The sequence below is a fragment of the Pleurodeles waltl genome, chromosome 11, assembly GCF_031143425.1.
Source record: "Pleurodeles waltl isolate 20211129_DDA chromosome 11, aPleWal1.hap1.20221129, whole genome shotgun sequence".
Classification (NCBI taxonomy): Eukaryota; Metazoa; Chordata; class Amphibia; order Caudata; family Salamandridae; genus Pleurodeles; species Pleurodeles waltl.
In genome coordinates, this window is record NC_090450.1 from 865,911,709 (window position 1) to 865,926,732 (window position 15,024).

A 15,024-nucleotide genomic window follows, 5' to 3' on the forward strand; every position below is an offset into this window, starting at 1 on the left:
AAGGATAAGCCCAAAACTGCACTGTGTTCAGAACAGCTCCTATGAAAGAGCATCTGAGAGGGAGTCAAGTGTGACTTCGGCACATTTATAGTCAACACCAGTGAATGGAGAAGGTTCGTCGTAGTCTGGAGGAGGGAGACCTGGCCTGGGGTGAGCTTGCCTTTAATGGCCAGCCATCAAGGTAGCGGAAGACAACTTTTGACCTGCGCAGATGAGCTGCGACCACAGCCATTATCTTGGTGAAAACCTGAGGGGCAATGGTAAGGCCAAATGGCAGCACGGTGAACTGAAAGTGCTTGTGGCCTATTTTGAGCTGCAGGTAATATCTGTGGACAGGCAGGATGGGAATATGAAAATACACATCCTGTAAGTCCAGCGCTACCAACCAGTCTTCTAGGTCTAGGGCAGACAACACCTGAGCCAACATGAGCATCTTGACCTTCTTCTTGAGGAAGATATTTACAGTTTTTAGGTCTAGAATAGGGTGAGGACCTTTGTTCTTCTAGAGAATCACAAAGTAGAGGGAATAACCACTGCCTACTTCTGATATCGGGACCGTTCTATGGCTCCCTGTGCTACGAGAGGAAGTTACAGCTCTCTTGGCAGAATCAAATGACCCTCCGCCAGCCATTCAAATGTTGGCGGTCTAGGGGGAGGAAAGGATTGGAAGAGCAGGGCACAGCCCTTCCGAATGAGCTACAGTACCCAAGCATCCAATGTAATGGACTGCCAGTGGAGGAGATGATGATGAATTCTCCCTCCAACTGGGCAAGCATGGTCCTGCATAACCAAACGAGGAGGGCTTTGAGGCTGCAGCTGCCGGTGGTGGACGATTTTTGGCTTCAAGACCCTTTAGGTCTGAAGACATGGCGCCCAAATCCTTGCATAGTGTGTGGAGCTTGCACAGGACGGTGGCTGGCATAGGGATGGTCCAGAAAAGGGGCAAAAGGCAGACAGTGGATGAGGGGTCGCCGAGAGATCCAAAGACTTGGCTGCAGCCAAAGAGTTCTTAAAGCGATCTAGTGCTGAGTCTGCCTTCTCATGAAACAAGTGAGTCCAGTCGAAGGGCATGTCCATAAGATTTGTATGGACATCCCTTGAAAAGCCATATGTTCTCATCCAGGCGTAGCGCCGTAAAAGCCGCAATTTATGAAACTGCTCTGCCCAGCGAATTAGGAGTATCAAGGCCACACCGAATTGGGAACTTTGCTGCGTCTCTCCTATCTTTCACCTCTTGGGAGATGATGGCCTGGGCCTCCTCCGTGACCTGTGGTAGCACTTATGCAACCATATCCCATAAGATGTGTGAGAAACGGCCTAATAAGCATGAGGTGTTCACCGACCTCAATGCCAGGCTCGTGGAAGAAGCATCTTCTTTCTAAGCTGGTCCAGCCTCCTGGATTCCCTGTTCGGGGAGCAGAAGGGAATGCGCTGTGGGAAGTTGAGGCTTGGACTACCAAGCTCTCATGAGTGCAGTGTTAGCTGAGGAAACTAGGGTCACTAAGTGCAGGGCGATGGCGGGGGCCTATTTACAGGAGCCCCTGTGCTGGGCTTGGACCAAGTTCCCAGCAGGACGTAAGTAAGTGCCTCATTTAAGGGCGGAGGGGTTAGGAAGTGGAAGACCCAGGCTGAAGCACTTCAGTCAAGAGGTTTGTCTTGATGGTCACTGAGGGCAGTTCAAGGTCAAGGACCTCCGCTGCCCTACACATCACCATTGCATATGAAGCTCCCTCCTCCATAGCCACAGTGGAAGGAGAGAGCAAGCCAGTATCTGGAGAGGTGTCCAGTCTACTGGCTTATCCTAGTTCCTCATACCAGTCCATAGACCTCTGTAAGTATTGTTCTAAAGGGACCAGTGACCCCTTCCACTCTTCTTCCATGCCTGGCTGCTGAAAATAAGGCTCAGGAAATGATCTGGCACCTGTGGGTGCCAGAATCAGCATTGTGCGACGCAGTACCAGCAGCGAACCTGATGGGACCTCCTCCGACCCCGTGGTGCACAAGATGCGCCGGAGGGGTTGGTCCACTCAAATATGTGGCACATGGCCTCGTAAAAGTTGCTCTGGCTCCCATAAAAGGAGGGAGGCACTGAGTTGGAACTGGCATTGATTCTGGGGAACCGTGCCTGGAATGCCTATGCTCTGAAGTCATCACGTCAGCCAACTGACATCACAAAGTCGAAGTCCGTTTAGACTTCTTCTTCGTCTTCTTCTTTTTGTGCCTTTATCCCGAGTGTCCTGAGGGTCTTGAATGGGAAGAAGAGGACATGGGGCTACTGGAGTGGTCCTGCAACTTTCTCCTTGACCGAGACTGTGACCTCCTAGGAGTCATACCAGATGGCTTTGACTGCCGGGCCAAAAGCAGTTGTAGGGATCACCCGCTCTAAGCCTTTGGTGCCATGGCCCAGCAGTCCACGTATGGCGCTCTAGGCACCATAGTCAGACTAAGTGAAGGTCTATAACCAACATGGCGCAGTGACAGGCACCACACGGCTTTAACCATACCTTACTAGATGTCATCATGACACACTCACAAAAAATCTTTGACAAAATGTTTTTTTTTTTAAACGGTCAAAAAGCGACAGAGGGGTAGCTCGCTCTGAATCTGTGCTAACTGCCGCAGAAAGAAAAGAACGGACATCCGCTCACCTGGGTGGCACCTATATAGGTGACCATGACGTCCATCCAACAGTACGTGCAGGGGTACTGCTCAAGCAAAAGTTTCCGGTTCCAGCCTGATGCCTGGGAAATTCAAAGGTAAGGAATCTGCAAGCTAGAAGTCTCTATAAGATGAGCCACATACAAAGGCGAAACAGGTTCTACTTTAAAGGCTAACAGTTCTGTAAAAGTAGGGGACGCTTAGTACTATCAACTGTGACAATAGTACTAGCCTGATAGGAAAGCATTTGACATGTGAGGGCCCGATTCAATATATTTAATATTTATCTGGAGTATCTGTATATCACAGACTAGTTACAGTGGGAAAAAGCACTTCACAATCTAGCAAAATGTAACCTGATGAAGGCGAGAAACGGGGGAGAAGGCATACATAATTTAACACTGAGTTACATTTTGGTCAGATGCATCTTTAACTTTTTCTTCATGGACAAGAAGATAGGGGAGAACCTTGGCACATTCGGAAAGCTAAAGACACTTGGTGCTGTGCAAGGAAAGCATTAGCCAATTATGTTATATATTTTTGCTTCGGAATTTTCTGGATTCTTCATTACAATAATGAAGGTGACTATTGGTTGTTGGATAGGGTGTGCAAGTGAAGCTTGCCACACTTTTTTAAGACTAGAAATATAACAAATAATCCTCTTTAATCCTTTCACCTGAATGGGTCTGAGTACGAATATTGCTATCTATGAAAAAACAGTTTCAGGTGTGACTTCAGCCTATTATTGATTATCGCCTCTCCTGCAAATTGTGCTAAAAAGGAAGTGATGTAGGTCTTTTGTCCTTGAGAAACACCCACGAACGACAATTTTAAGAAGTAGATTTTGTCTAGTTGAACAGAAGAGAATGGAGAGGGATTTGGTAGGCTGTTTCTTACATCACTGATCAAACACTGCTTAGTCAGTACCAGAATCAGGGCAATTAAGGGGGATCTAGTAAAACCTTGTGCAGCATCTGACGTGTGCTGGATCGAGTTATGTGAAGACTGTGCTGGTAACTTTTTAGATGCATCAGAGTATTTCAACAATAGAAGAAACATGTAGACAGCTTCTGGTAAAGATGTACTCACCAAAAATTGCAGGAAACAATTCTAATCGAAGAATATGCTTGAACCCCAAAGCCTGTGGTCTAACAAGGGCCTATTGACTCACATCTAATGTAAACAATTCCTAAGGGGAAATGCTCCCTTTTAAAAGGGAGCTGGAAAGAAGTGAAATGAGGCTTTGCAACTATCGACAGGGTGCAGACCCAATGTGGGCCAGCAAAGGAGAACGGACTGAAGCAAACTGAGAAATTAGTATATCGCACATTTAAGGCATAAACCAAAACCCAATGCAGATCATACCAGAGAGAATGACTAAGTGCACACAGACCAAAACCAGCAAATGTCTCAAAGTGCTGCATCCCAGCCCCCAAAAACTCTATTGGGCCTGATAAGAAAGCAGGCTCAGTAAAGGGAGTAGCCAGAAAATTAAAATACCCCCCCACTTTGAAGCAAAGCTCTCAATGCACCAAGCAAGCAAAACAAGCCATTGTGACGCTCCTCAGAAGAGCTTACTGGGGAGTAAGCATCTATCCATTCATCTTTTCATCCTTCCATCCACACACTGATAATCACCGTTTCACCATTATATTCTGTTATCCATTCAGTCTTTCATCCAACATTCAGTCAGTAACCATTACGTCCACCTGTCAGCCAATCCATATCCAGACCTTTCCATTTATCTTCAAACCTATCCATCAAACATGTCCATCCTTTCACTCAGTCATCTGCCGTTTCGGTTACCCATCCCCTTTTCATCCATTCATTCACCCATCCATCCATCCTTTCGCTCATCCATCCTATCACTCCATCCATCCATTTACCCTTCCACTCATCAATCCATCCTTTCACTTATCTATCCACACTCTGACCCATCTATCCACTCATCCATCCATCAGTCAGTCCACCCGTTCATCCAGCCAGCCATCTACCCTTCCTTTCACTCATCCATCTATTTTTTCACTCATCCATATTTGCATCCTTTCAATCATCTATTCATCCATCCTTTCATCCATCCTTTCACTCATCCATCTGTCTGCCCTTTCACTCAGTCCATCCATCATCCATCTATCAATTTACTCTTTCAAGTGATCCATCCCTTCATCACTTTCTCTCATCATCCATCCATCCATTAATCTATCCTTTTACTCATCCAACCATTCCCCTTCACTCATCCATCCATTCTTCCTCCCTTTCACTCATCTATCCCTTAACTCGTGCATCCATGCATCTATCCATCCATCCATCTTTTCACTCACATGTCTGTCCATCAAGCATTCATCTACTTATCCATTTACTCTCACTCATCCATCTATCTACTCACTCAATCATTCATCCTTTCACTCTTACATCCTTCCACCCTTTCATCTAGCCATCTATCCTCCCTTTCATTCATTCAGCCATTCGTTCACTCATCCGTCCTTACATCCATCCTTTCATTCATCCATATGTACATTCATGTATTCATCCACCCTTTCACTCATCCATCCATTCACTCACTTTCCCACCCTTCGCTTTAATTATGAGCCATTGTCCCTCGAGTTGCAGACAGAAGAAAGCCATCAAAAACCCCACCCCTCAGGGTGTTGATGACGCCCATGTGTTCAGTAAGAATCGGGACCATGCACATGAACAATCGTAGGTCGTGGACAAAAGAACTAGTGACGAGTCACACACATGATGATGCACATGTAGAAACTACCACATTAGGTAGGCAGCTGCTTTAAAAACTAATGTATAGTCCTTTCATGTTTTAGTGGTAGGTCCTGATGCTTCATAAAAGGACAGAACAGGGAGCTGAAGTACCAGTTTTCATTTTCCTAACAGTAAGAAGCCTCTACCTTCAGAGGCATCTTGAGACGTGAAATATGTAAGTAAGAGAGTACACAAGGCCACTACCTCTGCATTCTGGCTAACAGTTTTCATCTAACAAAGGAAACCTTAGGAGTGATTCTGGCTATCAACAACGTAAGATAAATCTTCAGTGGTCACCTAGTTCCTGTACTTGGTGCATGTCTGTCAGGCGGAGATCATCATGTCTCAGGTGTGCTATCCGGAACGTCCTGGTAGGTGTGGGTTTTGCCTGATGGTTTGGTTTATCCATTCTCCTTTGCACTTTGGTTTCTGGTGTAGACTGGGGAGTAGAGATAGAGACCAGAGCAGCCAGTAGAGGGAGATGGTTAATGACAGACAACAGCCATCAGCGTGAAAGCGGCAAGGATGCTTCGTCAGTTTTGGGGGCAGGCTGCAGAGTGCAGGCAGGGACAAAGGGTGTTGAGGAGACCAGGGAAGTGGTTGTGGTTCCCTCGTCTTCACTAGTTCACTCTATGGTACCCTCACGGAAAAAATAAGCCAATGCAATTAAGAGAAACTGGATTCGATCACATCCAATATGAACAGAGGAAACTGGGTAGAAGAGCAGGAAACGACTGAGAGTTAATCAACATTTATTTTTGAAAGAAACAACACAAGTGAGCATTGGTCAGAGATTCCAAGACTTTGCATATTATCAAAATGAAAGGGAGGACCTTGGAAGCACCCACGATGGGAGACCAGAAGGAAACCAATTAGACTTCCAGGATTCGGTAGTGACGAACAAGCAGGAACATTTGTGACATAAGGTGGAACTAAGAAGGCTCTACTTTTAAAGCCAGTCTACCAGTCACACTACTGAAACTGCTGCTCCAGATTCTAGCATAAATCTATTGAACAGAAAAACTAAAGATGCCACACTGAAAAGTTAAAAAGCGACAACAAAGATGAACCAGGATCCCTATGAGATGTATAGAAGAAGATCACACGTCCTACTAGGTATAGGAAGAGATGTAGACCTGAATGGTAGTAGTGTTGCTAGTGTGCATAAGTATAGGTCAGAGGTCACTGATGTGAACAGCAGAAGTGGCGCAAGAGTAGCACAGAAGGCACTAGGAGGGATGCGCCGGGTGCCAGGAAGGATACATTTGAGAACAAGCGCAGGAGCTCTGGAAGAGGTGCAGACTAACCATGCAGGAGCAATGAAACAGGCAAGGTAGCAACAGGGTGACAGGAGCGGTAGCAAAAGTGTAGCAGCAACAGGCAGGAACATTGACATGGTGTGGACCGAGTATATGTCATTCACTCAGAGGTGTATGCGGTGGCCCTGGGAAGGTCTCAGTATTTTAACTATACAACGTTCTTTGTAGAGATAGCATAATACAGATAAAATGATTTGAATGGATATTATTCGTCAGATATAAAGTGCCATTTGTCCTACGCTTCACAGATGGGGACACGCAGATATGAGACCAAAGGACAGAAGTTGAATTCCCAAGCAGTGGCTAGAGGAGGTTGATTTTCCAGGGTGGGTCGCAGAGGTTCCTAACTCACCTCATTGCTGACAGTAGAGTCTCGGTGCATCATCCTCTGGATGTGGCTATCCAGGCTGGCCCCTGAAGAGCATTTCAACAAGGCTGCCGCGTGGGACTCCTTCTCCCGCTGACGGACAATGGCCTCGCAGCCCAGCCACTCCGCCATGGTTTGTTCATAGCAGGCACGGATCTGATCATCCACCTACAACAGGGCAGAGGAGGAGCTTTACAATGTCTTTTATCACCCTCAGATAGTCACTTTTTCTTGTTTTAATTTATAACACGAATGGCCTAAGTCACAACAAACACGTTTATGTAACTTATTCGTGGTGGTGTCTAATGTTACAAACATTTTTAACCCGCTTTTTGTTATTAATATATTCATTATAATTCTGCAGTAGCATCATAGATGGCATTCATCGAAAAGTAAACAAGCACCAATACAACAGAAGTTGCCATCTTAGAAGTCTGCCGATGTGTCAGATTTTCTTCTAGGTGAACACATAACGCCTTTCAAGCCAAATTCGTTTAATCTCTGCTCTCGGATAAATTAATTTAACAAAAAAAGGAAAACTAAGTCAAGCACATTTACGCCGTTTTTCGGCTCAGCGAATTACACAAACCCAGAGACTGCGTAGTGTATTCATGGCACAGCGCCTCATTACCAGGTTGACTGTATTTCACACTTTCTCGGTCTCATCACAGTCAGAGTATTGGAGCAGTGCCCCTGAGACAGGGGGTGAAGGATAAAATCACAGGACATTCATTCATTCGCCTCAGGGGGACGCAACGCAGTTGCCAATTTACTTTCTTGTGTGAAAATTGGTTGTTTTCAAAGGATGTGTTTCTTTGGTTTCTAAATAAGTGGCTACAGCTGCAGGAAGGGGGCGCGCTGGGACCGCCATATCCAGGATTACACGTCACCTAATCAACACAGCCCCCACCACGCAGGCGGGCAAAGAACACGGTGCCGATTTTACACCACGCTAAACACGCAACCGTCATACCAAAATGCACAACATGAAGGTGCTTAAAAAACACATTTTCTACTTGATGGTCCTCCAAATCAAATGTGTAGAAATCCCCTGTATTTCTTAAACTCCACATGTACAGCTGCTCTCAAAGCGCCACCAACTTCTATAAAACTCGTACTCAGGATTCAGACAATGACCCTGACGACATGAGCAGGTGGGAAGGAAATAAGGACGGCATCCGCAAAATCCCATGATTTATGGTCAACTTTATTTATTGTGTTCTTCGTTGTACATGGACATCTATTGTAAAACCTAATGGTGCATGTTAGACTTTTCATCCTTGGTGTGGTTTCCCTTAACTTTTTGCCTCTGTTCCCCAGGTTGTTGATGTGTGCTGGACTCTGATTTTACTGTTTTTTTTACTCTGGGCACTTTACCACTGCTAGCCAGTGCTAAAGTGCAAGTGCTCCTTTACAAAATGTGTATGTAATTGGCTTATCCATAATTGCCACATTTGATTTATTAGTAAGTCCCTAGTATAGTGCACTAGAGGTGCCCCAGGCCTGTAAATCAAATGCTACTAGTGGGCCTGCAGCACTGGTTGTGCCACCCACATAAGTAGCTCTGTAATCATGTCTCAGACCTGCCACTGCAGTGTATGTGTGTGCAGTTTTAACTGTAAATTCGACTTGGCAAGTGTACCCACCGGCCAGGCCTAAACCTTTCCTTTTCTTACATGTAAGACACCTCTAAGGTAGGCCCTAGGTAGCCCCAAGGGCAGGGTGCAATGTATGGTTAAGGTAGGACATATAGTAATGTGTTTTATATGTCCTGACAGTGAAATATTTCTAAATGTGTTTTTCACTGTTGCAAGGCCTGTCCCTCTCATAGGTTAACATGGGGGCTACCTTTAAATCTGATTAAAGTGTAGATTCCCTTTGGGAGCAGATGGACATGTGGAGTTTGGGGTCTCTGAGCTCACAATTTAAAAATACATCTTTTAGTAAAGTTGATTTTAAAATTGTGTGTTTGAAAACGCCACTTTTAAAAAGTGAGCATTTTCTTGCTTATACCATTTCCGTGACTCTGCCTGTTTGTGGATTCCCTGTCTGGGTCAGTTTGACGGTTGGGCTGGTTGCACCTCACACTAGAAAGTGACACAAAGGGAGCTAGGGTGTCATCTGCATTTCCTGATGAGCCATCTGTGCTAGGAGGGAGGGGAGGAGTGGTCACTTACACCTGAAAGGGTTGTGCCTGTCCTCACACAATGCAGTCTCAAACCCCCCTGGTGAGTGTCTGGGGCCTGGCCTGGCCAAGGCAGGATTTCACATTCAAAAGAGACATTACTTTGAAGTAGGCATACTCCAAAGGAGAAATTGGGTATAAGAAGGGCACCCAAAACCACAGACTTTAGAACACTTCTGGAAACAAGAGGAACCTCTGCCTGGAGAAGAGCTGAAGAGCTGAGGAAGAAGAGCTGCCCTGCCTGTGACTGTGCTTTGTGGAGCTATCCTGCAGTTGCTACTTCTGCCGGAGTAAGAGGGCAAAGACTGGACTTTGTGTGCCTTCCATCTTGTGAAGAAATCTCCAAGGGCTTGATTTAGAGCTTGCCTGCTGTTGTTTGAAGTCTCAGGGACAGCAAAGACTTCTCTCTGCCAGCACCTGGAGTCTCTGGAGAGACTACTGATCTGACAAGTGGTGCGCCCTATCCAGTCCCTGGGCCCTTGGAAGGAAAGCTGGTGGAAATTCAAGGAAATCGACTTCGGACCGACACCGCTGCTGAATCCGGTGACGCCGACTGCACCCAACTCCGTGATCTTCGCTGGAATGCGACGACCTTCGCAGGCCCAACATCGCTGCAGCCCTGCCGAAGTCTGCGACTCCGTGGAAGTCGCCGCACCACGTCGTGACGGACGCCGCTCGAAGTGCGCGGATTCAACGTTTCGCACAGACGCCGCGATCCCCGACTTCGTGCATCGGCTCGTTCTCATTTCTTCACCAAGGTACTGTACCTGGGGGTCTACGAGACTCCGTGTCCAGCGCCGCTGGTGTCGGATTGTTGGGAACTACTCCGTTACAACGCCGTGTTAACACCTCATCGAAGCATTTTATGTTTCTAAGCACTATTTTTGAGTTTAATCTTTAAAAATTCGTAACTTAACTTGTGTATGTCGGATTTTTGTCGCTTTGGTCTTGTTTTGTTTAGATAAATATTCCCTATTTTTCTAAACTGGTGTTGTGTCATCTTGTATTGTTTTCATTAAGTTACTGTGTGTGCTGGTACAAATACTTTACACCTAGCATTCTGAAGTTAAGCCTACTGTTCTGCCAAGCTACCAAGGGGGTAAGCAGGGGGTAGCTGAGGGTGATTCTCTTTTACCCTGACTAGAGTGAGGGTCCTTGCTTGAACAGGGGGTAACCTGACTGTCAACCAAAGACCCCATTTCTAACAGTGCAAATATACAATATGCAAAAATACACTCATGAAAAGTATCATGCAATAAACTATTTAACTGCAACTCGTTAGATTAAATATGGTGAATTAATACAAAATGATGTCTGCCTTTTTAATTTATTTAAGGCTTGCAAACGTTGAAACGGCCAGAGAGGGATTCTGAACTGAGCCTCTCTTATGCTGTTATTTGAGGACATCTCCTTAGCACCCCATTTAATTTTTCCAACTTGTTAAAGATGCAAAACGGCTTTCCAGTCCTTTCCACGATTGTGGTGCAATTATGGATTTTTTTGTTAATCTCTGTCCAAGAAAGAACAGCTAGCATACAGGCTGCTTTAAAAGGTTAGTATGGTAGTTTAGATATATACATACATACATATTTTCTCAGCACAAAAATTGTCTTTTTGCAGGTCAAATAAGCACACAGGGACCTCAATAGAGAAGAAGCACATTCCCATGTCTTTCTCAATTAATTTACAATTATTTTCAAGGCTGATTTCAATGTAAGAGAACATTACATGTCGTTCACAAAAAGTTTACAGTTATTTCTAAATAATTGCCATGACAATCAATGCAACTCAAACCTTCAGTGTTGCATGCAGGCAAATTTACCACACTGTTGGCAAAGTCAGTGGGAGTGACATCTGTGGTAACAGGATAGGCCACATGCTAGTTTGTACACTTCCAGAGCTACGTGTCCCAAACTGTGCAATGACAGTCCGCTGATTGGTCCACCTGTATATTTGGGCCTGCAAGTGTTTCCGTCATGGAATTTGAATAACCAGCATCTGAAGAACTTCGAAATTATTTCTACAGTGACAGCACCTGACATATTTGTATTTAAATTGTGTGCTCCTGTGGAGATGGAGGAGGCCACTGTTGATTATGGCAAGACAATTGAAAACCCCTTGCAAGAGATGCAAAGTCATTCGAACCAGTAAATATTGCTTGAATAAACTTTTGTGGCACTTGCTGCAGGACAAAAAAAAACATTTTTGTGGGCTTCGGAAGGTCCTGGGGACTAAGGCATACCATCCAAAAAAGAGCACAAAACAGTAGAAGTTCCTCAATCCCACTCAGTGTTTTTCTGAACTATGCAAAACCGATCACAAAAACCTCAGGCTCTGGCACCCAGAAGGGATACAGGTCTTTCGAAGCAGCTGCTGAAAATAAAGCAGCCCCATAAACTCTGCACAAAAGAACCCACAGAGGAATTGGGTAACATAGATCTGTAAGCCCTTCAGACCCAGGAAGCTCCTTTGTCAAGGTCACTGTTTTACTCAAAGTTCTCAGTGGCTCAGATTGTAAACTGCCCTTAGCATGATGGACATATTTCTGCTCTTTGTTAGAACATAAAAAACTTGATGAGTGCAATTATTTTTTTCTGGGACCGGTCTGCTGTGCATCGGCCTCACTAAGGGCCTCGTTACGAGTTTAGCGGTCGGTACACCCGACCGCCAGACTTGCGGTGATGAGACCGCCACAGTGCTGGTGATCTCCTCAGCAGCCCCATTATGAGTTTCCCAGTGGGCTGACCAGTGGTTCAGCCCAGTGGAAAAAGTGCGGTGCCATTGGACTCTGCTCCACATGGAGCCAAGTCCAATGCCGTCGCACAGGGGGCCAACCAGCAACCTCGGAATGCGCACTGTCTGTAAAGAAGACAATGCGCTTTCCGATGGTGCTGGGCAAGGGGGCCCTGCACTACCTATGCCATGGGCAGTGCATGTGACACACTTTGGCATCCAGCACTTGTTCTCTGCCAGCCTTTTCATGGCCATGAAAAGGCTGGAGGAGAACAAGGTTGTAATCAGCAGGGCGGTGCTGAGTTTAACGCTGCACTGGCTGATTGCAACCAGGACTGCCTTCACCCAGTCAGGATCTAGGATTCTGGTGGAGACAGTGGTCGGATGGCAGTCTGACCGTCAAACTCGTAATGTGGTGGTCGGACTGCCACAGCCACAGTGGTCCGACCGCCACCGCAAGGCTGGCAATCTTGTGACCGCTAGCCTCGTAATGAGGCCCATAGTGTTTTCTTCCACTGGGCATTTTTCATAATTTTCTTTGTTTTCCATAGGACTAACCACAACATGTTTCCTTTTTAATTTCACTGATATTCCGCTCTTCTCAGAACCTCTGAGCTCCCTTATCCATTTATCTAAATTTGTCTCACATTTTCAACATTTCAATTGCTCCTCTTTGCTTGCGCTTAAGAGAAAACCAAAAGGTGGTTTATGCCTATAGCTGTACTGTTTGGTTGATATGTTAAACACATCACCGTACACACTTTCTCTGTTGATAGCTTCGCACCTCTTGAAGGGTTAGCACTGCTTAGCCAAGTACTATCCTTACTGAAAGCAGTTTACCTTCGTGGATCATTTTTCGACAGGGTATGAGCTCAGTCACAGCACACAATTATTACTTTTCAGTCCAATAGCATGTCAGATGGAATCCCTGCAGTTAAGCTCACTCCATAACAAATATAATCACAAAATAACATTAGTATACAATTTAGGAACAGAAACACATTTCAACAGTAAACACACATTTAGCTTCGACCAATAAACGTTCTAGATAAAACGTAATTTCCTTGTTCAGTTGCATTTTCCTAACTCTCAGCTCCTACATTTACACACTAAGGGTAAACACACACATCTCATCTGGATGCTGCCAAAATATCCTTTCCATCAGTAACAGTGCTTATTCAATAGCTCTTCAATATCTATTTTAGCCAACTATCCTGTGGCATCATTCTAGTATTCACGTAATTTTAATACGAACAGATATACATTAGATTTTTTGGAAGGACGATGCAACTCAAGCTTCTGGTACCACCAGTTTCATCCTCTAATATTTTAGTAAACGCTGAAGTAACATTTTGGCAAATGCTATATTATTTTCTTCCACCATTTAATAACAGCATAATCGACTGCTCCTCGCTTCATCATCCTACTCACCTCCTTCCTCTCGGCTTCCGTCGTACCAAACTGATAGTGCCCCAGGAGGAACGGCCATACATCCTTGCGGATCTCATGCTGAATTCCACCATAGTAAACAAGTCGCAGCAACTCCTTCTCTTCATAACTCTGCAAGGTTCACCACAAAAGACACACAAGGACAAAACAAAACAGCCAAAATCAGAATGCGTGAAGACAGGCCTTTGAAAGAGTGTTAATGGGCAGGATCCTTCTCCTTCAGACTAATGCCACTGCATTGAAGATATGTTCATATCACAGAACAAGAGGGAAGCTTTGGTCTCATGTTTACTTCACGTTTACTACTGCTTCGGGGTGCCCTCATTTTGGGAGTTTGTTTATTCAGAGCACCTCAGCTGCATGTAATACATATTAATTAGTAGTAGAATCTGACTGTTTACCACAAAATCTACCATGACAATATACTTTTCAATACCCCTCTGTCCTTTCTCTTATCTTTTCATTACTTTACATAATTGACTTCTTATCTTAACAATAGCAATACAGGGAACACTCGTCGTTTTTAAAATATTTAAGAGCTGGGCTTTCAGTTATGGCTGCTGGGAGATGAGATGTGACGTTCAGTATCTCATTAGTGCTATGTGCTTATGGCAATCTACTTTTCCCTAAGATGTGGAGGAACATTACTCTTATCTCGCCACCTACTGACTTCAGATGGGTGATTATAACTGGTTGTAGCTGAAAAAATACTATTTTGTTGTTCTATTGTTGGCTCTCAAAGGAAATCTAGATAGGATCATCAATCAGTTTACACCTTGACTACATTTAACAGTCAGCTCTCTTGCAGGTCCTCAAGCAAATCACTTGTATCTTTCTTTGACTCCAACTAGTCATTGACGTCTTGCATTCCTATGATTTTCCCCACCAACTTTTAAACCTCAAGAACGAAAGTTAACCTTGCTCCTCACCCATTTCTCATAATAACGTATCAGTCATTAAATCTTGGACCGTGTGTCATTAAGCTTTTAAGAAACTTACCTTCTTAAACTATTCAAACCTTTCCAGAAAGTGGCAATATGCCTTTCTGCAACAACTGCGAGAAAGGAATGACAGACATTTTCCACAGTGCATGCCTTCTACACCTTCTTAGCTGCCAAGAGGACCATGACACTTGTAGCACCTTCAAGCCAGTCCTTCCTTTTAACCCTTCGCATGCTCCAAGTTTTAAGACCCTGGTAATGAGCCTAAAGGTACCAGAATGAAAGTCAAGAGTGGCTGCAGATGTCACATACGGGATGTGACCGTGTGGCAGCTATGAACTTCCAGCTGATCAAAGAATGGACTGTGGTAAACAATAACAAATACCTGTGTACAGAGCCAAGAGCTGGCATAACATATGAAAATCATACAGATGCCAGGATGGGGAGAAAAATTAACCTCAGCTCTTCCTGACCACATCTGTCCCTAAGCAGCTCTTTCAGCACCCCAAAAACATTTAAGTAAAGCCAAGCAGGAGGCCGACAGCAGATGTGGACTGCGGGGCACAGATTTAATTTATAGTTTTGTTGGATGCACTGAGGACTAAAAGTAGAGTA

The 15,024-nt window shown here is 44.8% G+C and overlaps 1 protein-coding gene across 3 annotated transcripts in view; it reads right to left on the reverse strand.

Annotated features, from left to right (window-relative positions):
• The window catches only part of SGSM1 (small G protein signaling modulator 1), a 950,757-nt gene that overhangs the window by 250,398 nt on the left and 685,335 nt on the right, over positions 1–15,024 (reverse strand). For all 3 annotated transcript variants that reach the window (XM_069214718.1, XM_069214717.1, XM_069214716.1), the window contains 2 exons: positions 13,451–13,579; positions 7,087–7,269 (listed from right to left, as the gene is read on the reverse strand). In XM_069214718.1, the coding sequence (XP_069070819.1) occupies positions 7,087–7,269; positions 13,451–13,579 (312 nt within the window). The remainder of the gene's footprint in view (positions 1–7,086; positions 7,270–13,450; positions 13,580–15,024) is intronic.